Below are 21,682 nucleotides of genomic sequence, written 5' to 3' on the forward strand. Positions count from 1 at the left end.
AGAAACGGAATATAATATGCATAGTTATGTTTTCAGTGATACGTTGTATAATCAACTTATAATCACTGTCTTTATTGCCTTAGAATTAGCTTTTTATATCTACATATGCAGCATGTTTCTGTGTTTGTTAGTAGCCCAGAAGGAACAAAGGCCTCTGCAAACTGCTTCGCCACTACGTTGTGGACGTAGCTGGAAAAGAAGTAGTAATAGTAGAAGACGATGTGGTTGCTCATTCTCCAACTGTATCGTGTTAGAAGTTTGAGAAGTTAAATCTAGCTAAAGTCTACAAATACATTAACACGATGATGGCCTCTCGGCACATGGTGGTTGCCGTAGAAGGAAGGTAGGCGGCAGACTGTTGAGTTTAATACAATCAGATAATTCACTAACAGATACTGCCAAATTTAGGGGGCTTTGTTTACAGAATGTGGCAGAAATGTTTGTGTATGTACTTGAAAAATAAGAATTGTTTTTGTTTCTAGAACGAGCCTTATAGATATACATGTCCTCTTCCACAGAGTCCAATGGGTTTCTACATTTGAAGCTGCAATCAGTAACTACAAAACCAGATGCCACGAAATTTGACACACTGGTCCTTTAATCAAAGACAGTTTTCTCCTTTGGGAGATAAAGTAACCTACAGTCTTTACTCCTGCCTTATCATGGCTGGTGCCTCATGTGAATCTTTCCATCAGTACTTCAGTCACATTTTATCTCTTTCCTCAGTTCTGGAGTCAGTGATGCATGAGGACAAATAAAACCGAGGCACTATCGTGGGATAACATCCCGGTGCTGCCATCAAACAGGCTGCACACTGACTGATGCAGTGAGAAGACAGATCAGAAAACAGCATTTTGACTGCACAGACATGCTGCTGTGTTTCAAAGCACGACGCTAGAACAACCTCTTGTACATAAACACATTTTTATTTCAGCCTGATATAGGTTACACATGAATAAAAAAAAAAAAAAAAAAAAAAATTCAAAGTCTAAGAGAACTACTTCCCTTTGTGGAGCTAATGATATGACAGTTTTAAATCGGCTTCAGATCCCCACCGGACAGCTTTCAACATTAGCTGCCGTGGCCTGTGAGGAATTAAGCATAATCACATGCTACGACTGACCTGAGGCTTTTTTTTTCTTTTCTTTTCTTCAAAAATAATAATAATAAAATAAAAAAAAGAAAACACATCCCCCTCAGCAGTCATTATGTACGTTTTCTCGCTAAATGGTACGGAATGTTATCTCGGAAACGCAGGTAAAGAGAAATAAACTCGTTCTCTGCAACGGCAAAAAACAAGAAACTGAAATAAAAAAAGATTCCCAGAATTCTGTTCCCAGGCTGCTACCGTGTGTGTGTGTGTGTGTGTGTGTGTGTGTATATGTGTGAGGCATTAAGAAAACACCACCTCAGTTCAAAGTGTGTTCATCAACAACAACAACAAAAGAAAAAAAGAACTGAAACTTGTGATTCAGTCTCATAATCCTCGGACGTGGATATGAACAGAAAACACAACCTCGATGCTCGATAGTAGAGGAGGTACGTTAGATTTACACCGCTCGCAGATCAGCTTTGGAGTCTAATATATTAAAGGACTGACAGTCATAGATACAAAGCGAAGACCGATGAGGGGAAAGAGGGGGAAGAGTCTTAACATTTAACTAGTGTTAGTCGTTTGTTTGTTTTTTTGTTGTTTTTTTATACTTGTAAATTTCACAAAGTGCAAATTTCATTTATATTACATCATAACCAATTTTTTTGTTTGTTTTTTTTAGAAATTGTTCTTTTTCTATTATTATAACAATGAAAAATGGAAAACCTAACCATAACCAACCCCCCGTCCCACCCGTTCCCACCAGCTATCCATCAGAATATAAAAAAAAAGAAAAAAAAATCACTAAATACATGCTGCAATGACGCCCACCGCTGTGTTTGAAACGTGACCAAAGCCCTCCTTTTTTTAAATTTTTTGTTTAGGCTCCTTGACTCTCTCTTACAGTACACTGTTACTGTCAGCGTGCGTTTATAGTTAAAATATATATATTAATCTATCATTAAATAGTATGCCTCTTGCACAGTCTTGCATGCATTGAAGAGCATTTTTTTGGGCAAGCTGTACAAGAAGGAGAGGCGTGTCGACGGACTTGCTCAGGCTGTAGGCTCCGGGCCGGGTCCAGGCACTCATTCGCCACCTGTAAACGTTTTTTTTTTTTTTTTTTTGCCCTTTACTCCTTGCAACCACGTCAGTCCAAAAAAAGATGGTTCTCCAGTGTGTTTTTGTCGAGTGAGCATTTGTTTGTGTGTGTGTGTAATGTGTCTGTGTATACATGTGTGGTCCTAAACTCAGTTTCACAAAAAAAAAACTGCAGATCACTGAAGTTTTGTTCCAAGTTTTCGTTGTCTGTTCCTAGAAGAAGAAAAAAAGGAGATTTAAACTTCAGACGTACTAAAGGCCTCGTCACACCAGCTTCTAAAAACAACGCAGCATCAAGTAAATCAACTTTGACACACGTGTTTGCACCGTTGAACCACAGCAAGCCATCCTGACAGCACAGACCTCTGAGGGAACGTTACTGCTTATTAGATTTTTTTTTAATTTCATTATTACTTCACCTCCTCTGTCCAAGTATAAAGTGTTCTATAACAGACGTATGGATTACAGAAGTCAATGTTAAAAATACTTCTTGTAAACCCAAAACTACACCGGGTATGTCTCTTTCACGTCCCTGTTTTGGACTTCAAACCCCACCGGGAGCGTTTCAGAAGAGTTTGGCCTAACAAACTTTGTTTACTTGCTCAGATTTGGTCATTCTCCTTGTTTTAGGGCAGGGGTCTCCAAACTGTTCCACAAAGGGCCGGTGTGGCTGCAGGTTTTTGTTTCAACCAACCAACCAAAAGCACACAGTTTGACCAATCAACTCTCTGAAGACTGAGATCAGTTGATTAAATGAGTCAAGTCTGGTGTGCTGCTGTTTGGACACCCCTGGTTTAGGGTCTTCTGAACATGCTTCTAAATGTGTGAATATGCTACACAGTTAATGTTTCCTTATATTTTTGGCCTTTTTCAAGCTTTTATTTGACAGAGACAGCTGAAGAGTGACAGGAATGCAGGGAGAGAGACAGGGCAGTGCCCGGCAGAAGTTTTATTTCCTCTTCGGTAACTCTCTACTGAGTGAAAATGGACGATCTTAAGAACAAAAACACACAGTCGAGAGAAAATACAAAGCTGTTATGACTGACTAGTGCTAGCATCTTCCCGGTTCTCACTATCACCAAGCTTCTAACACCGCCCATGCCACCAGAAGGCGTTTTGGTGACATGGGCGGTGTTTGCCACTCTCTGGTGTGAGAAGCCTTAATCGTGATGGGCGTGTTTTTCGAGACTTACCTCGCCTCTGATCTGGTCACTGTATACTCAAACCATAAGATGTTGGGGATCAGGCTTGTGTCTCGCACCAGGAAGTACTCTGATATTGGCCTGTCGATGGTGAAGGAAGGAGAGAGAGCAAACGATTAGAGCAGGCCGGTTTTATTCACTCATTCAAGGCTGATGAATCGTCCTCCCCCGGTGACACGAGCAGGGGAGCAGAGAAATATGAGCGCTGCTTACCACGCTGCTATTTTGGGGAATAATGGTGTCAGCACCTCCTGTGTGAAAAAGAACCAGACTATGCCAATCGTACAACCGGCTAGTGCGCCGTAGACAACCTGGCTCCAGGTGTGATACAACAGGTAGACCCTGAGAACGAGACAGAGAGAGAGAGAGAGAAAGGAAACAAAGTTCAAGAGTTTGGAGTCTTAAATTAAACCAGCTCTAGCAGCGTGCACTGCGTGTCTGCAAAGCCAGAATGGTGTTACACAGGAAGTCGCACGATTCGGCTTCATTGCCACGAGCGTGAGCGGTTTGGTCGATCGGTCAGCCAAACTATTTGCATTTTTCTCATCCATCCGCCCTGAGCACACGCCGACAAACGCCCTTTTATCAAAGCTGAAACAATTTGTTAGTTCATTTTTCAATTAAAGGAAGACAATCTTTATAATCCATTAATTCATATGTTTTCTCTTTTCTATGGGAGAAAATGAAATATCTTCATATGAGCTTATCCTTGCCCTGGATGTTAACGCCCTCCTCTTCTACACTCACTTTAGATTTTAGGATTTATCTGGAGGATCTGAAGGAGGTGGAAGTTGGAGGCGAGTCCCTTACCTGCTGTATGAGACTGATAAGGCTATGCCCAACAGGATGATGGACAGTATGTGTCTCCACAGCAGGTCCACACATCGAGCGTTGTTCGTTTGATGCATTCTGAAATGAGAGATCGGCATGAGTGCGCATCGAGACGGTGACTTCACGTACAAGTGTCGTGACAGCATCTAATCAAATGATATGTATGCTCAAAAACTGATCCAATGCATGTATGCATTACAGAATTATTAAACACTGCTGCATGTACAAATCTTTACTTTATCATTTCATTCGACTTTAGCTCGTTGTTGGGACTTTTATCTCCGTGTTTAACCCTCCGCAAACACCAAGAAGAAACAAGCTCACCTTAAATAAAGGAAAAGAAAGAAGTAAACAACGAAGAACCAGATGAGCTGGGAATGACTGGAGGGCATCCCATAATCTGTCTGCAGGTTTGTGTGAGACCCTGCAGAAAGACGACAGACCAACAAGTGTGACAACAAGATAAAATACAATATACTCCACAGTTAAAGAATTAAATCAATCACAGGAAAACTATTAATCATTACAGGCATAAAAGAAAGCCAAACATTCTCTGGATACAGCCGCTCAAATATGAGGATTTCAAACTTTTTCACTGTTTTTTAATAATCGTAAAATAAATATTTGGATTTTTAGACATCATCTCAGGCTGTGGGGAATTATATTTCAGCTTCTTGACGCGATGAATCAAGAAAATAATCTTTAGTTAGGGGTGCGACTGACAATTATTCTGATTAAAAACCCAAGGATACTCTGTTCACCATCGTGTGTGACGAAGAATAAAATCCACACACTTGAGAAGCTAAAAGCAGTAAACGTCCAACAGCAGCTTTAAAGTATTCCCATCAATAATGTGCATACATTAGCATATTATTACATATAATTATATCTATAAATCAATGATTGTTTAGTGTGTCTGTCGTAGGTACTTTTATTTAACCTATTTGAGGCCTTTGCATTAATACGATAAACCAGACAGCTGCACTTGTGCACGATAACCTTGAATATTGTGATGCTTTTGCAACCAACCCTTTAAATTACGACACATGGTGACTGCAGCTTGTTGCCTCACTCACCTGCACATGGGCGCGGCTCTCTGAGAATGTGCTTGAGGAGCCAGTTCACCCCTTCGTTCAGGAGGAGCCCTCCGAAGAAGGAAATCTGTGAAAGCAAAAAAACGCAGCGAGGGACTTAACAGACCGTCTAAGCTGCCTGACACCATTTGCTCTGGCTTCGGTGTGTGTGTGAGACAATTATCAGCTTAAAAACAGGAAAAAAAAAAGTGATGCTATTCCTGAAGGTGCAATGTGCAAGAACTCACCGTGTGCAGCTCCCGTTTAAACACTATAAGTGTGACAAAACCCACAAGGATTGCTATGGGCAGGAGACTGATGTAGGCCAGCACGTGTCCCGCCAGATCACCTGAAAAACACACAGCGGCACAGCACTCATGTTAGAAACCTCAATTTTTCTATTTTCTATAATTCAAACCTTGCAGTCATTATTTATATCATGGTCACTTTCTTTTGTACTATTATTTGTATCATGGTCACTTTCTTTTGTAATATTATTTATATCATGGTCACTTTCTTTGCGATTTTTCTTACACTATGGTCACTTTACATTACAATACTCTTTTTATATATCATGCCACTTTTATCCTCAGTACTTGTCTGTTTGAAGGTTTATTGTTTAGGTTATAGATATTTCTGTCTCTTTGTTTTTGCCTTTTCTACTTTTTTCTAATTCTGTAGTGTCTGCTACACTTTCCTCTGCTGCTGTAACAAGTACATCTCCCCGTGGTGGGATGAATAAAGTATATCTAATCTAATTCTAATCTCTAGTTTTTTCATGCAACTGCTCTGTTGCCTTAAGAACTGTTAGTTGTTGTCTGTTTCTGTTTTTACTCTGCTCTGTGAAGCACTTTGGGCTACAGCTCTGTAAGAAAAGGTGCTATAGAAATAAATAAAGTTAAAGTTAAAGTTAAGCAAAGATAATAAAACAAGCAGCAACGGTGTAAGAAGGAGAAGCTCCGCGGGTCCTTCATCCCTGCTGCTGTCAGACTTTACAACACCTGATCATGTCGTAGTCTCCTGTTCAATTTTCTATTTTATTTCATTCATACCTTGCAGTTATTATTTATATCATGGCCACTTACTTTTGTAACACTATTTACATTATGGTCACTACTCTTGCAATAACATTATTATTTGTATCATGGTCACTTTCTTTGCGATATTTCTCACATTATGGTAACTTTACATTACAATACTCTTTTTATATATCATGCCACTTTTATCCTCAGTACTTGGTTGATTGTTTTTTTGTGTTTACTGTGTAGGTTATAGATATTTCTGTCTGTTTATTGTGTTTTTTGTGTAGGTTATAGATATTTCTGTCTGTTTATTGTGTAGGTTATAGATATTTCTGTCTGTTTATTGTGTTTATTGTGTAGGTTATAGATATTTCTGATTGTTTATTGTGTTTATTGTGTAGGTTATAGATATTTCTGTCTGTTTATTGTGTTTTTTGTGTAGGTTATAGATATTTCTGTATGTTTATTGTGTAGGTTATAGATATTTCTGTCTGTTTATTGTGTTTTTCTAAGTCTGTAGTGTCTGCTACACTTTCCTCTGCTGCTGTAACAAGTACATTTCCCCATGGTGGGATGAATAAAGTATCTAATCTAATCTAATCTAATCTATCTGGGTGGGAGTGACACTTTGAGCTCACTCAGTGAACCCGTTGCTGGTTTTGAGATGTTCAGCTCAGGGAGGAAGCTGCTGTGGTTTGAGTAGCTCAGCAATCATCGACAAAAACAAACCACACCGTTGGACTGAGCTGACTGAGCTGACTGAGCTGGGCTCGGTGCAATGTGCTCCACACTGAACACACTGTCAGGCCAAAGAGGAGCAAGCTACTACGTTAGCCGCTGTCCTGGCTACAATGTTAAGAAACGGTGTAACAGCTGCTCATCTCCACCACAGGTATGAATCACATTTTGCCGCTCGGACTAAATTAAACTTGTGGCATAATTAAAAAATACTCATTAGCGTATCAAAGCCGATATTTAAAGTAGGCTAACATTAGCTAGCCTTCATTGTAGGGACACGGAAAATGCGCATGCGCATGGTCTCACTATTTAGCAGCCCGGGTTACATTCCGTGTTTTTCACAGCGGCGCACTATTTGGCAACGATCCCCAACGGCCGCTGTCCATTCAGCTCAGAACGAGCGAGGCGAGCGCGCGCTGCGACCGTTACAAAGCGCGACCGTTTGTTACCGGACAGCCACGACGGTTTGAAGGACAAAGAAGCGGAGCTGGTACGTACCCTCGGCGAACTCGACGTGTGTCAGGGATATGGACCGCCACTGAGGTGGTGCCGAGCACTGCTCTTCCAACGCCATCTTACCCGGACACAACCGGGCAAGTCCCAGTGTGAAACGCCCCAGACACGTGTCTAACCAATGAGCGAGCGGAGCTCCGTGTTCAAGCGGGGCCCCCGGCGGCGGAGGAGCCGTCCAATCCCGGCCGCGCACCGGAGATGTGATGTTTAGCCCATAGAGAAGAATTATTGAATGAAAAAAAAAAAAACACAAAAAAAGTCCAGCACGAAAAATTAAAGCTGCACTCATTCAAAAAAAACAAAAAATAAAAAAATAAAATAAATTTAAATTAATGTAGGTTATTAATTAATTACCACCTGGATCATCAACAAATATTTACTGTATGTGGATAAGTTTTGCATACTGAACAATGACTGGAAACTATGACTAATGTTTGATAATAGGTTGATGCTGTCGAGATTACAAGGATAAAGACTGAAATTTATTAGATAGATATATAGAGAATAGTAGAGAGAGAGATCGAGATAGAGAGAGAGATATATATAGATAAAGCACATTAAAAAATGTCTTAAAAAAATGCTTGTGGTTACTGTTAAACCCTGTATCTATAGATGTGTTTTGGGGTTTGTGGACTTTACTGAATGGTTTTATTAATATTTTCTTTTTTTCTAGATTAAATGATCAAAACTTTAATTTATAAAATATATATATTTTTTAAAATAGCAAATAAGACACATTCCATCTTTGAAATGCTTGTTTTTAATGTAAAAAAATCTATTTTTTTTTTAAATGTTTTTATTAATATTTTTATTTATTTCTAGATTTAATGATAAATACTTAAATTTATAATATATATATTAAAAAAAGAAAATAAGACAAATTACGTCTTAAAAATGCTTGTGTTTAATGTAAAAAAATATATATATTTTTGTGTTTTTTTAAATGATTAATAAATCTAACGTTACTAATGTTTTTATTAAATTTTTTTAATGTTTTTTTTTTTTTTTTTACAGTCGTTTTCAGTTTTTCTTTTTTGTTGTAGACAAACTCGCAAAAATCACATACATTTTCTGTAAATTACCAACCAAATTGTTAGACATTAAAGACAAATTAGTGAGTTTTTTTCTCATTTTGATATTTTATTATTTATTTACAGTAAATTTACATTCATTTGAATGTTGGTGCTTTACTTTATTTTACAGTTATTTGACCGTTTTTTAAGTTTGTTTTTTACAGTGATGCGGTATGTCATATTTTTCATATGACATATTTATGATTTCATGCATACTGGCAAGTGTTTATATTCTTGTGTCAACCCCATGTATAAATTAGGAATATAGGCTAAACAAAAAGATCTCTGCAGCTATTTGTAGGATTCATCACAGGCCTGTTGTTGTATTAGACTGTTTTACTTTTACCTACGTGTATCTAATACTGACTGTACTTTGCCTGCAAAGCAAATAACACTGCCCATAATTTACAATGCATATGTGTCCACCCTAAGACAAACATTGTGCAACTGTCAATATCACAACCACAAGCAAATAGCCTATATCTCCCAGAATTAAAGGATTAGAGCATCATGACCTATTTTCAGGTTGGTCTATTGACACTGAAACAATATTAGATACAGTCTATGTCATCCACATGAGTTACAAATAAATATTAATGTAATGTATGATAAAAATATCATAAGGCAGGATGGGGTTATGGCAGGTGACCCTACTCAGCAGGCAAACTCGCCTAAAGTCAAAGCTGTGATGTGCTCACAGGACGCACAGAGTAAACATCAAAAACTTGAACAAGAGCAAACTTACTTTCCTTTCTCTGTAATTTCCTCAGTCTATAAAGAGTAAAGAGAGAATAGCCAAATGAGTGTGTGTAACCTTCGTGTCAGTGTGAGTTTTAGGGCCTCCAAACCTCATCAATAAGAAAGAAAAGGGGGGAAGTCTGTCCAGGATTCAGAGGTGCACTGAAGACTGATGTCCTCTGGTTGTGTGCAAATGTTTGAGAGTTTGTCTGAATGAGAAGAAACACAAACAGTACTAAAACGCCTTACTGTAGCGATAGATGTGACACTAAGTATTGTGCTCCCTCCACTGGCCTAACGTTGGATCACCACAGAGCTCTTTCTCTTGTATCTCCCCAGCTGACAAACTTTCTCAAGGTCTAAACGGGTTCAAAACGCTTCAAATTCACACTTTACTCACTATTGCAGCCAACACAACAAACAGAAACATTCCTAAATAATTGTCAGGTTTGGAAACAAGAAAGAGATGCATACAAGAACAAGATACAGGCATGCTGGTTGCTCGCTGAGGCTATAATTAGAAATGCCTTGAGCTGAATGCAAAAATAAAAGCAGCATGCTCATTATTTACAGTGTTCTCCATCTTAATTGAACCTTTTTAGCACATTTGCTTATTAGCAGTAAACACAAAGTAGGCCTCCAGCTGAGGTAAGTAGGTATTTGTGTCCCGACAGTGACAGTAGTTGAAGATGAAGAGGGCATCCAGTAGTTCTGGAGACATTTCACTAGTGTAATAGTACTAGAAGGTAATGCAGTAGTACTTGCAAACTTCATGTAATATTACATTTACAACAATGGGAAATCTTCCTTATTTGTGTTTATTGAAAGTGAATAAGAAGTTGTTTTTAATCAGGATTAATGGATGTGGAAGTTTTTATCTGTGCAGTGTTTTTGCCACCTTGTGGTCAATCTCACATCACTGATTTATTACATCAAAACTCTACCACAGAAACAAAATCATTTAGTGTTGTAGGTGGAACATGAAACACACCGAGCCGCCATCAAGTTGGGAGAAGGCGTAGTAAACATATCATTTAATAACAAAACAAAACAAAAAAACGTTTAATACGGAAAATCAATTTACAGTTTGTGCTGGCATTGTAATTTGACAATAGAAAAGACAAAAAGGCATGAAGAGGACACTTGTACAGCAGTGACGACGACAACAACAACAAAAAAAACATCTTTCCACATTTTGGCCGTCTGAAATCCTTTAAATCTCTATAATCTATTATTGAATATACGCTAAGTAGGAGAGTCCATGCCTGCATTTTCAAAAATGATTTTAAAGATCCTAAACATTTTCTTTAGCTTATTTTCTAATTGGGATTTTTTTTTTAAAAGGCTAACAACAACTAGAGCGGAGTCTGTGTCTATAAACGTTGCAGGGATACACCGACCGATGTCATTTCACAGATTCTACACGGGTTAACATGCAAAAAAGGCTGCTGGAGGAATTCATCTCGGATCATCTACTCTCAGGACACAGAAAAAGCAGAGCGATATGCAAACACAAGACTAAACATTAGCTTCTTTTCTTTTTTTTCCATAATTGCATTAACCTGCATGATGCATACTGCTGCAAATATACTAAGACTAAAACATGGGGGGAGCATTATATTTCTTTTCAAGCTTTGCAGCAGGGATTGGACCACACGCAGCCAACGGTTAAAAACTGGAGAATTTTTTTTTAACTCTGAATAGTAACCAGAATATATTTCCATAATATACTTCTCTGGGAAAGATTCTCTACTGTACAGCTTTTATGCTCTATGTTATCAATAATATGTCTGTTTCTATGATGCGATAAATAATCTGTATAGTTAAACTCTCAAAGGGATTATTCAAATAAAAGGGGGGGTTGTTGGACATTCCTGTATCTTTCTGCTTTTTTCTGATAAAGTGCAAGATGCCTTAAAAAACACAAAGCTGCACGTCTTGTCAAAGAAAAGAACAAAAGTGATCACCCGTAAAAAGCTCTGATTCACACTTAAAGTTAAAGGACAGAAACGGAAATAATCCTACAACACCTACGACTCTTGACAGGAGAGTTTGAAAAAAGAAAAAAGGAGAACACGCTGTTATTGCATTGCAAGACTGCCACAAACAACATTTCTGAGCTCTGAATCTCTGAGGCGTGTTGCAACAAGAGCAGGATTTGGATTATCAAGACCACAAATCACACACACACACACACACACACACTTGTATGATTACGAATAACAAAGAGCTGACCTCTACAGTACTAATGTGTACGATAAACTGTTTAAATAAAAGAAAACCCCCAAAATAATCGGACAGAAACATCTTCCCTTTTATCAGTCTTTGCAGGCAACCGTAAGCATACATTCTGATCTACTGTCATGAACAATAAAATAAACCTTTCATCAGTATTTTATAATACAGTACACACACAAAAAACAACTGTGTTTACAGTGGAGTTATCCGTGATCAAACTCACTTCTTTAACTTGGCATCTTTAGTGCCCCTTCCGTGTCTCTGTGCTCCAACGGTATTTCACAGTATTGGAAAACAAACAAAGAGAAATCAGGGCTTATCATCAGTGCACTTGTTATGTAGGTTACAGTCTGACTGTACAGTGCCTGGCTCCTTCACCAAACCAGAAACAAAAACAAGAACAATCATTTAATAAGACTAGTAGAGATGGCACTGGTTCATTTTGAAGTTTTTTTTTTAAAAATGTTCTTGTGTACAGTGATGCAAAAGATTTATAATCGATTAGACACAGAGCTTTTTGTCTCTGGAGGTGTTACATTTTGACATGTCACAGTATGAAAAGTAAAACTTCCGTTTAGCTGCTTCGGTTGATGTTTTAAAGCTTTTCCTACGATGAAAAGTCAAAAGGTCGGCTGTGAAAAAGAAGATGAGAGAGAGAGAGAGAGAGCAGCACATTTTCACTCAGTCAGTAACCTTTAAGATTAGATGAACGACCATATTCAAGAAGTATTTATCCAAATTTTACGTTGATTTCTTTGGATATTTCCCCCTAAACTTCACTATTTATTTATGTTTTTAAATCTGTGAATTAAAGCTTGTACAATTTTGGAAGTGCCAAAACCGATTCATAAATACATTGATGGAAAAAGAATCAAACGTTGAGCTCGTTAGTCAAGAAGTAACACATCTCCTAAGATTGATTTCAAGTCATAATGTTATCTATCACTCCCTGAGAGCACTCATGTGTCACGCTGCTCGTTTGTTTCTTATTACACCTTCAAAAAACCGATAATCCTGCGTGTGATGGTAGTCAGACAGATGTTTTTTCACACCTGGAGCTGATTCTTAAACTGAAGAATCAACTGTGAGTTTGAGAGATTCAGATTTAACAAAACAAAAACCACTTCAGCTGGTTTAGCTACGTCCACTTTGACTGTATGAGAAGAAACTGTGTGTCTGCAGTCAAAATATAGTTTGTATGATTAAACACGTTAGCACCCTACACTATGTTCACATGATGTCTTTCCGCATTTTAACACGCTCTCTCGGATATGTGACATTTTTAAACCAAATTAGGATGAATACTTGTTCAGATTAAAGCAGATTTAACAACAATCAGCGAGGGGACAAATCCATTACGTGCTTCAAGTCTTTAGTTTCCAAGCCTGTCAGGAATTATGATTTCAACAAATATCCTTCCCCCTTTAATATAAAACATACAAACACACATCGACAGACTCGCACCGTTTCTTTTCACTCTTTTTCGAATACGATGGCCGAACCTGAAGGTTACAATGCAAACACTGCTTCTTGATCCACTTGGACTAACCGCACAGAAGACCTGACCTTCATGTTCTGGGACTTCTTCTGTCAGGTTTGTTTTATTTTTTTATAAAGTATCCACGACACCCAACAAGGCAGAGACAAGTCCTGACACGTATGAGATTAAATGACAACCTGTAGGCATTGATACGCGACACAGCAGCTGATAACGATATTATCCAACCGGTCTCCCTCGTTGGATCAAAGACAGGTGATCAGGTGAAAATATATATATCCTCTGACAGTAGTTTGATGAACACAGATGAATGAACCGATAATGCCGGCTGTATCCAGTCCTAACGGAGATAAAGGGTTAAGTGTTGAGTCCATTGCCGGTCAGCCCACGTTGCGTTCGGACTGTACGAGCCCAGTGAAGCCCTTAGTGACCCTCCCCCCCACGCCTTAGTCGTCTTAGTTGTGCCCCGAAGAGCCGTCTGTGTCTCTGGGCAGGGCACCGTTGAGCTCCATGAGGCTATCGATTCCCAGATAGCCTAGTAAAATCTCACTCCGGCGGTGGGAAAGGTTTAGGATGTCCTCGGCCAAGCACTGAGCGGAGGTGAAGCGGACCTTGTCGTGATCGAACATATCCTTCAGGTACTGCACGATTTGTTGCTGTGGATGAAAAGGAGAGGAGCTGTTACACAAACGAACACGGTGACTCCAACTTGAAATTTAAAAAACACAGAAATGTTCGTTTACTTTCTGTCTTCTCCGTGGCAGAAGTCTGAAAGACATCAGTTTGGATTTGAAGACTACAAATTTTTGGAGCTTGACACTTCGATTGTGTTTTAAAGTGTCCATACTTTAACTTTTCAGGCATAGAGATCGCTGGTTTCACTTCATAATATATTCATATATAACATTAGTTATTTCCAAACGTCACATAACCAGTGGAGTCATGAAGGCAACTCGATGATTACTGCATCACATTGTAAACAAAGCAATTTATCTGTGTGTGCTTGTGAAGTTTTCTTTATAATAAGGTTATCCTTTGGCTTGTGTTTGGAACTACAAATTAAACTTAAAATCAGAGATCATGATATTAGTTTTCAGCTTCCAGCTTGATCCATACTTGGATTAAAAGGTCAGGATACCTCGACCTCTGCTGCTTTTCTTCTTGACTGTTCTTTTTTTAAAATGTGGCTCTTGCAAGTCTCCCAGTTTAGTGATCTAATACAAGTCAAATACTGCAGTCCCAAAAACACTGGATCACACTACACTACACGCAACCTTCATTAGAAACTGTTTGCCTGAGAAACACCCAAGTTTCTAACATGGGTTATAAATCTATAAATCTGACTTTGCAAAGCTCCTCCAGACGTACACAATATATTATATAACTGTTGATAAATAAACTGAACCTCATGTGTAAAATTGCTCCTTTATTTTATAAATTATACGACAGTCACTTGCTTTCCAAAAATTATGAAGCACAGAATCACAGCTTCTCAGTTGTGTCTGTTCTCACCTTGAATATATTGCACACTTCACTGAGGTGCTGCCTCGGCCCCAAAAACCCGAAAGCTAAAACTGGGCTCACGTGTTCTGATATGGAATAGAAGTGGGAGATAAAACCATCGGGAACCTACGGAGAGCAGAAAGAGAACACATGGTCAGAATCGGATATGTTGTTAGAGAAAGAGACGGTCAACAAAAAAAAAGGCTCAAACTCACCATAAGAAGACGTCTTTTCGCTTTCAGGACAGACCAACAAGCGGTCGCCAGAGCCTAACAAGAAAAACACAACTTGTAATCAAACGACCAGTGGCACAATGAAAGACTTTAAGTGTGTGTGTGCGTGTGTGTAAGTGTACCGTCTCTTTAAAGCTGTCAGAGAGCCAGCGGTTCCTCAGCACGGCTACCACAGACGACGGGGGGCTCTCCAGGTCTTCAAACGCGTCCATCAGGATGAAGTCCAACACTATGTCGAAGAAGTTCATGCACACCACCTGCAGAGATTTCATTCATTCAGAGCTCCCATTTGAAGGCTGTTTTTTTACATTTTATTTCAGGGTTTTGTTCTCTCTTTTATTTATTTCTTGGCATATTCATGATGTTTGTTAATCGACCGCTGTGTCATTTCAACAATTATGCCCAAGTTCAAAATGAAAGAGAAATAGAAAGCAGCCTCGAGTGGAAACTCAGAGATCTGACGCATATTTGACCAAATGAATCATTTATAGAAATATGGAACATTTGCCAGTTGTTCTAGTTGGTTGCGTTCGCTCTAAAAAAAGTGAGTTTTCCACTCAGCAGAGCACCAGAGTTACCAGGCTGCTGTCCGTGCTTCAGTTAAAGTTTAATTCGGGTTATTCACCGGGTATCTCAAGTTCATGTAAGAGTATCCCTGTCCCAGTGAATAAAACCAATAAACACACACGCATACAGTTGAGACAAAGCTGTAAACACAAATCAAACAGCTGAGTATTACTCACCCCTCGGCCTTCCAGCTCCATCTTGGTGACGGGCCACGTTTCCTCTCTCTGAGTGTAAAGCAGCATGTCCTCGTAGCTCTCCAGGAACGCTTTGGGACTCTGAGATTTAAAAAAGAAAAATAGTTACAGCTGTGCAAATGTGTCCACAGAAGCAGAGTCCTGTTGTCCTGTTTATGCAAAAAAAAGTTAATAGGATCCAAGTGAGCAGTGTGTGTTACCTTGTTTGCCTTCACCATTAAGCCTGTAATCATTTGCTTCCCGGTCTCCATGAAAAACGTGCGGTGAGTTTCATCCAACAACAGGAACTGAAAATGAATCAAAAGTACGATCACTCGACACGTTTTCTATGTCAGTCCTGAAACTGAAGAGTTATAGAGACACTGATCACAGTAACAGAAGTGTAAGGCACACCGTGAGTCACCTCTCCCGAATCCAGCTGCTGGAGTTTTATTGAACCTCGCAGCTTTTGTCTGGATGTCGCCTGAGCAAAGAAACCCGACTCGCAGCATATTACGAGCTCAGATTTGTCCGTGTGTGTGCCGCAAGGTCTCTACCAGGGTATTATTACATGCACTGCATTTTGAAGTGACTGTTAGCAGGACAGCCTTCCTGCTGAAAGTGAGTTTTGTTTCGTTAAAGTCCTTCCAGCTTCTTCGCAGCTCACTTTTACAGGAACTAGTCTCACCGAGACTAAAATAATTCAACATTACGTGCTACCTTGTGGAACTTTTGACCACTTGTAAGGCTACAGAGCAGTGTAGAGTTTCAAAACGTTAAAAAAGAAACTTGATGAGAATGATCTTTCGTAATATGGTTAAGTCGTACGAGCTGAATCAGACCTGGAATGCTTGTCTCACGCAGTGAAGCTTGGCAAGGAAGTCTTGGTCACCGAAACATTCAAGTAATTCCGTCCTGGAAAAAAACAAAACAAAAGAGGGAGAGGTATGAAGCTCAGTAAAACATTTTCTTCTCATTTAAAGCAGCACAAATAGATTTTTTGGGCAGCTTTCGAGAAGCAGAACAAGATATGAACATTGACGTCATCTTAGAAATATTAATTTACTGGGAGTTTCTGGCCACTTGATGTCCAGTGTTAATTTTTTTGTTTTGGTTTTCACCACTCCTGAGACAAATATCTGTGTCTTTAGACGTTAATCGCTCACTGTTAAACCAACACTGCTGCCTGCTATGTCTGGAAATGATCTTCATGAGAGGAGTGAACCAAAACATTTAGGTAGTCAGGTGATAATTCTCATTTTATATTAAAAAAAAAATACTGATAAGTGCAGCTTCAAGTCTTCAGGTACAGATGTTCAGTTACCTCAGGGACCTATAGGCCACTTTGCTCTCTCGAACCAGAGACAAAGCTTCTTCATAGAGAGCTGCTGGCTTAAGTGGCTGGTAGACCTCTTCGACAGACATGGCATCAAACAGCTGCACGGAGAAACCACACATACGTCAGCGCACGGTGTAAAAGCAACACATGTGTGAATGCGTCTGCAACATTGTGTTTTTTTGTCTTCGGAGAGCAGATGATGGATCTAACCTCTGCGGCCGAGAAGAAGGAATCCTCAGAGGTAACAGTAGTCGCGTCATCGTCTTGCAGCCGGTGGTAACTCTCCACTTGAGGCAAGATAAGAGTTCCTTCACTCTCTGCCAAAGGAACAACACAAACTGATCTGACTGACAGGGAAAGAATCAAAACACAGGTGAATTTAACAGAAATATAAAATGCGCGTGTCCGCTGTAAAAAAGACAGAAACCGTGAGCGAGACTCTGAATAAATCAATATTCATACTACCTCCTTTTTAGAAGGTCAAATAAAAGCTAAACATGACTCTTACCAAAGTCTGCCAGCACGCTGTCTGTCGGTACACTGCTGCCAAAATCTTCTTGTAGGTGGTACGCCCTGTGCAGTAGTGTCTCCAGCTTCTCAGCAAACACTTTATTACGGGTTTCAACCTATAGTGGAGAGTAAAACAAAGAAAACAAACCAACAGAGTTACTTTAACTTATTAACCAATACTGTACTTGGACTAGAGAAAAATTCAAGCAGTCTGTACTGGGTAATGATTGTTACCACAGGAAAGTCTCCACACGCCGCCCCCTGCAGAGCGAGGCTGTTGTTGCTGGAGGTCGAGTGGGTGTGATGGCGAATATTCAAAGCCTGTTCCCACTTCTGGAGAGCTTCCTCGAACAGCTCCATCCCTGGCAGGAAAACGAGCGATTAGACTTAAAACCAAACAGTCTATTTATGAGGTGGAACAGGAACACACTTTGAGAGGCTGAAAAGTGGCACAGCTGCAGAGTTCGGCGTGAATTCTTATCACTGGTTTCAGCACCGGTGACCCGAGTTTGTATGTCTCGGAAATTAGGTTTTATAAAAAGAGCAGAAAATTGCAGAATATTAATAGTTCATGCAGGACAATCCAGATGCCAAATAACAGAACTCAGAGTCCAACACCTTACAGATTATACTATTGACACAACAGCAGAAGATTAATGTGACTTTCACAAGACGTGTGGAATGCTTTCTGATGATTATAGCTACCATACAGAGTAAAAACACAAAGATAAATAACATTTAATTGTTATTTCAGACTAAAAAAGTCATAGACTTGTCTCTCTGTCCCTCACACAGCAAAAAAATGTCACCATGTTTGACAAACAGCTTGTATAAAACCAGAAGTAAAATAATTACCTACCCATTAAATACAGGTTCTCTGCATTTGCATCCTCTACTGCCCCCGACTCTTCAGCCACAGGCTCCGCTTCCCAGGGCGTCGATGGATTAGCTGACTGATTTGGAGAGCTTGGGACTCGCATCTATGCCGTAAAAACACACACAAGAAAAGACACATTAGGAAAATGTGGAATAATAAAGACAAACAAAAGTGACATGAAATGAGTTGCAAAGGTGTGAAACTAACAGATGCCAGGCTGTGTGAGGAACTTGAGTGTTTACTGGGAGCCAGGGAAGAAATTCCACTCATGGTATCATTGCTCCGAGTGCTGGGACTCATCATCTGTCGGCCACTGAAAGGAGCTGTGTAGAGAAAAACATTCTCCGGTCGGCATACTTCACAAAACAAAGTTATGCTCTCCAGTGTGACTTCTCCCCCCCCGTCTGCGAGCACAAAGTCGTGCACACCTCTCTTTAATGACGAGGGTCTTCCCGTCTTTATCAGCGCCTCGGGTATTCCCACCGTCTTCTGGCCCTCCTTCCCTTGCGTCGCCTGCTTCCTTTTCCTCCCTCGCCTTTTCAGCTGATGAGCGGTGAGAGCCAGAGCTACACTGCCCAGCGCTGTGGCAAACAGCACCTTCTTCAAGCTCGGGGTTAGCTTTAACTGAGAAAATATGGACTGAAAGCAGGAGAGGCAAACACAAAGTCTCATAAGTGCTCAATTAAACATTTATTTAGGCAGCGTCGCTTATCTTAAGTTCTACAGAGGGTAGTGAATAGTGCTTGTGTATATGGATGCAAAATTGAACTGTGCATGCAAAGTGGCCTACCTGCCCAAATGTGGAATAGAGAAACACCGGGATCTCCGCTACAGTCATCGCCAAAGCCTGTGCGATGGACATCCCGTCTGCTCGTTTGACTGACATCTCAGGAACTGTAACGCCTTCAGGCCGTAGCTCTCCAAAAGTTCTCCCTCACATTCGGGGTTAACGCGGTGCCCTTCTCTGCTCTGAGATCAGCCAGCTCAGGGCTTGCTGATTAACCGTATCTCGTCATCCACTCCTGGACTTGGGAGTCCACAGTGAGGTCCTGTAGATTTATTACCCTGTAACAACAGATAAGACATGAATATTGGAAATGATCCGAGTGTGGCTGTCTCACGCTTAAAAAGGAGACATATTATACCCCCTTTTCCACAAGTTCACACAGTTCCCAGGTGTCTTAGGGTCAAAACTCCTCCCGGATCAACCCTCCCTGTAGCGCTCTGTGCTCAGATGTCGGGGTTTTAGTCCCTTTAAATACAAATGAGCTGCTGCCGGCCGCTCCTCATTCAGCCACCCTCTCTTCCGCCCTGCGTGCCGACAGCACATACGGGAGAGTGGCGCTGTCGTCAAGTTGCCTGGACGTTTACCTGGGCTGCTGAAGAAAACCCCTTGTGATGTCACAAGGGGCTCCGAATCCGAACAGCGTGTCCAGTTGTTGTTTTTAAACACTGGGGGAAGTTTGTACGCAACCTGAATTAAAAAAATATCAGTGTAGATGAGCTGAAAAGGTGATTTTTTTGTTCATAATGTCTCCTTTAAAAGGTGAATAACACTGCACAGGCCTTGTAATAGTATACACAGAGGGCTGTTGACTTAAGTTTTAAAGCTTGAATTAACTACAGGGTTCCCACACCTTTTTCATGAACAAATTCAAGCACTTTTCAAGCACCTTCAAGCACCAGTTTTTCCATTTTTCCAGCACCTTTAAATAGGTAGCCTACTAGTTGTGTTTGCCATGATGGTCATGGGAAGCGCAGCGGTGCCACTGTATGGCATAATAATATGGGTCTAATTAGCATTATTTCATATGGTGGTAGATTGACTGTTTTGATTTTTAACTAATTGTGAATTGGCTTGTATTTGTCAGCTTGTGAGCGGTGTATTGTGTAACTACCACAGCGCAATAACAGTGACAAATAGACATCACAAAAAATTTCAAGCATTTTCACAACCTTGAAAACACTGAATTGAAATTCAAGCATTTTCAAGGAATTCAAGCACCCGTGGGAACCCTGTGAATAACACTGCACAGGCCTTGTAATAGTATGAGTATACACAGAGGGCTGTTGACTTAAGTTTTAAAGCTTGAATTAACTACTAAGCAGCAAAGCAACTTGACATTCCTCCAGCTACTTACTTATCAGCTGTCTGTACTTCGACACGAAGATTGGTTTATACTTTTTCTTTCACTTTGGAGCTGATTGACTCAATAAAAACATCAACTATTAATAAATTTCCTATCAGAGGAGGCAAAGTACTGATAATGGAGAAGCTGCTAGCTGCAAAAACACTTGACTGTGAAGGTGAATGGCAAGCCAGGCGGTTAGTTTGTGTACACAGCTGAAACCAGGAGTCAGATTTTATCATTTTTACAAAACATATAACAAGTCCGAGCTGTGTTTGTGATGACAGGCCAAAAAAAAATCAGCAAAGCACAGGGGCGAGCGTGCTAACGTCAGCTAGCACGTTTAGCTCGCACCTCATCTGTCACTTCACATCACAGCAGCATCACCCGGTCAACCCGACCCAAAGGCGGCTTTGACGCTGACACCTCTGCGGGCTTCACCGGCACTGTGTACAGCTTCACAAGCAGCGCTAACTAATAACATAATCCCCCTGACACAGGTTACATACCGTGAGCATCCGAGGCGGCACAGGAAGGACATTCCTGTGTCACAGTCCGTGAACGCAGCAGCACCTTTAGAAACACAAGACGATTGACGGCGAGCGTTGGCCAATCAGGAGGCGAGTACGGACGGTTGGTTTTCTTTTTGACCAATCGGATGGGAGGAAAGAAAAAAGAGCAGGATCCAATCAGATCGTAGATCATGAAGCGTCATCCCTGCGTTGACCGAAAATCAAACGGTAAAAGTTACACATTAACATTAAAAATAACATTAAAAACAACACCGAAGATATAGAAATGACCAGGGATTATAAAAACATATAAATAATTAACTTATCTAACGTAACTTAGTTTGTATTTGTCAGACTTTATGTGACCTCGTATTGTTTAAAAGGCGAGTTTACGAGTCGCACTTGAAGGCAGCATAACTTACAAAGTCAACGTAGCTGTTTGAAATAACGGTTTCCGTACCTTTCAGAATAAAAGCACAAGGCTTTAAGGCACCCCTATTAGAGATAATACTTTATTTATCCCACAACGGGGAAATTCACTTGTTTACAGCAGCGAAAAACAATCAAGGAGGGAAAACACAAGTGTACATATTTACAAAAAGTACTAAAGTAGAATGTGCAGATTTAAGAATGTGCAGATTTACAAAACAAGTACTAAGGTAGAACATAAACTTAAAAAAACAACAAAAACAAAACAAACAAGAACAAAAAAATAGCAA

At 40.1% G+C, this 21,682-nt stretch overlaps 2 protein-coding genes across 4 annotated transcripts; both read right to left on the minus strand.

Annotated features, from left to right (window-relative positions):
- Positions 1 to 1,360: 1,360 nt before the first annotated feature.
- dolpp1 (dolichyldiphosphatase 1) lies at positions 1,361 to 7,780 on the minus strand. The gene is made up of 8 exons (XM_019278357.2): positions 7,559 to 7,780; positions 5,549 to 5,649; positions 5,304 to 5,388; positions 4,552 to 4,651; positions 4,207 to 4,305; positions 3,610 to 3,738; positions 3,388 to 3,477; positions 1,361 to 2,407 (listed from the first exon to the last, which is right to left on the minus strand). Exons 1-8 carry the CDS (start codon positions 7,632 to 7,634, stop codon positions 2,371 to 2,373), a joined length of 717 nt encoding a protein of 238 aa, XP_019133902.1. The 5' UTR covers positions 7,635 to 7,780; the 3' UTR covers positions 1,361 to 2,370.
- Positions 7,781 to 10,936: 3,156 nt separating this feature from the next.
- miga2 (mitoguardin 2) lies at positions 10,937 to 21,062 on the minus strand. Of its 3 annotated transcripts, none has more exons than XM_010737832.3 (16): positions 20,961 to 21,062; positions 19,113 to 19,387; positions 18,751 to 18,961; positions 18,530 to 18,645; positions 18,305 to 18,425; positions 17,680 to 17,807; positions 17,444 to 17,561; positions 17,146 to 17,252; positions 16,921 to 17,033; positions 16,439 to 16,511; positions 15,818 to 15,904; positions 15,600 to 15,698; positions 14,979 to 15,113; positions 14,839 to 14,892; positions 14,633 to 14,749; positions 10,937 to 13,776 (listed from the first exon to the last, which is right to left on the minus strand). In XM_010737832.3, the coding sequence occupies exons 2-16, from the start codon at positions 19,206 to 19,208 to the stop codon at positions 13,576 to 13,578; spliced, it is 1,776 nt and encodes a 591-aa protein (XP_010736134.1). In that variant the 5' UTR covers positions 19,209 to 19,387; positions 20,961 to 21,062; the 3' UTR covers positions 10,937 to 13,575. The 3 variants fall into 3 exon arrangements, with proteins under 3 accessions (XP_010736134.1, XP_027137984.1, XP_010736133.1); XM_027282183.1 differs by having other exon boundaries at positions 14,705 to 14,749; positions 17,146 to 17,282; XM_010737831.3 differs by having other exon boundaries at positions 17,146 to 17,282.
- Positions 21,063 to 21,682: the final 620 nt, after the last annotated feature.

This window comes from Larimichthys crocea, chromosome IX (assembly GCF_000972845.2).
Source record: "Larimichthys crocea isolate SSNF chromosome IX, L_crocea_2.0, whole genome shotgun sequence".
NCBI classification, from domain to species: Eukaryota; Metazoa; Chordata; class Actinopteri; family Sciaenidae; genus Larimichthys; species Larimichthys crocea.

What these genes read in the sequence shown, in the direction of transcription:
- dolpp1 (XM_019278357.2), bottom strand. Translation starts at nt 7,634, where the DNA reads ATGGCGTTGGAAGAGCAGTGCTCGGCACCACCTCAGTGGCGGTCCATA. An exon ending in ACACGTCGAGTTCGCCGAGG is followed by an intron (nt 5,650 to 7,558) that starts GTACGTACCAGC and finishes TGTGTTTTTCAG; the next exon opens with GTGATCTGGCGGGACACGTG. An exon ending in AGAGCCGCGCCCATGTGCAG is followed by an intron (nt 4,652 to 5,303) that starts GTGAGTGAGGCA and finishes GTCTTTCTGCAG; the next exon opens with GGTCTCACACAAACCTGCAG.
- miga2 (XM_010737831.3), bottom strand. Translation starts at nt 19,208, where the DNA reads ATGTCAGTCAAACGAGCAGACGGGATGTCCATCGCACAGGCTTTGGCG. An exon ending in CCTTCTTCTCGGCCGCAGAG is followed by an intron (nt 17,034 to 17,145) that starts GTTAGATCCATC and finishes TTCTCCGTGCAG; the next exon opens with CTGTTTGATGCCATGTCTGT. An exon ending in GCGTGAGACAAGCATTCCAG is followed by an intron (nt 15,905 to 16,438) that starts GTCTGATTCAGC and finishes ATTCATTTTCAG; the next exon opens with TTCCTGTTGTTGGATGAAAC.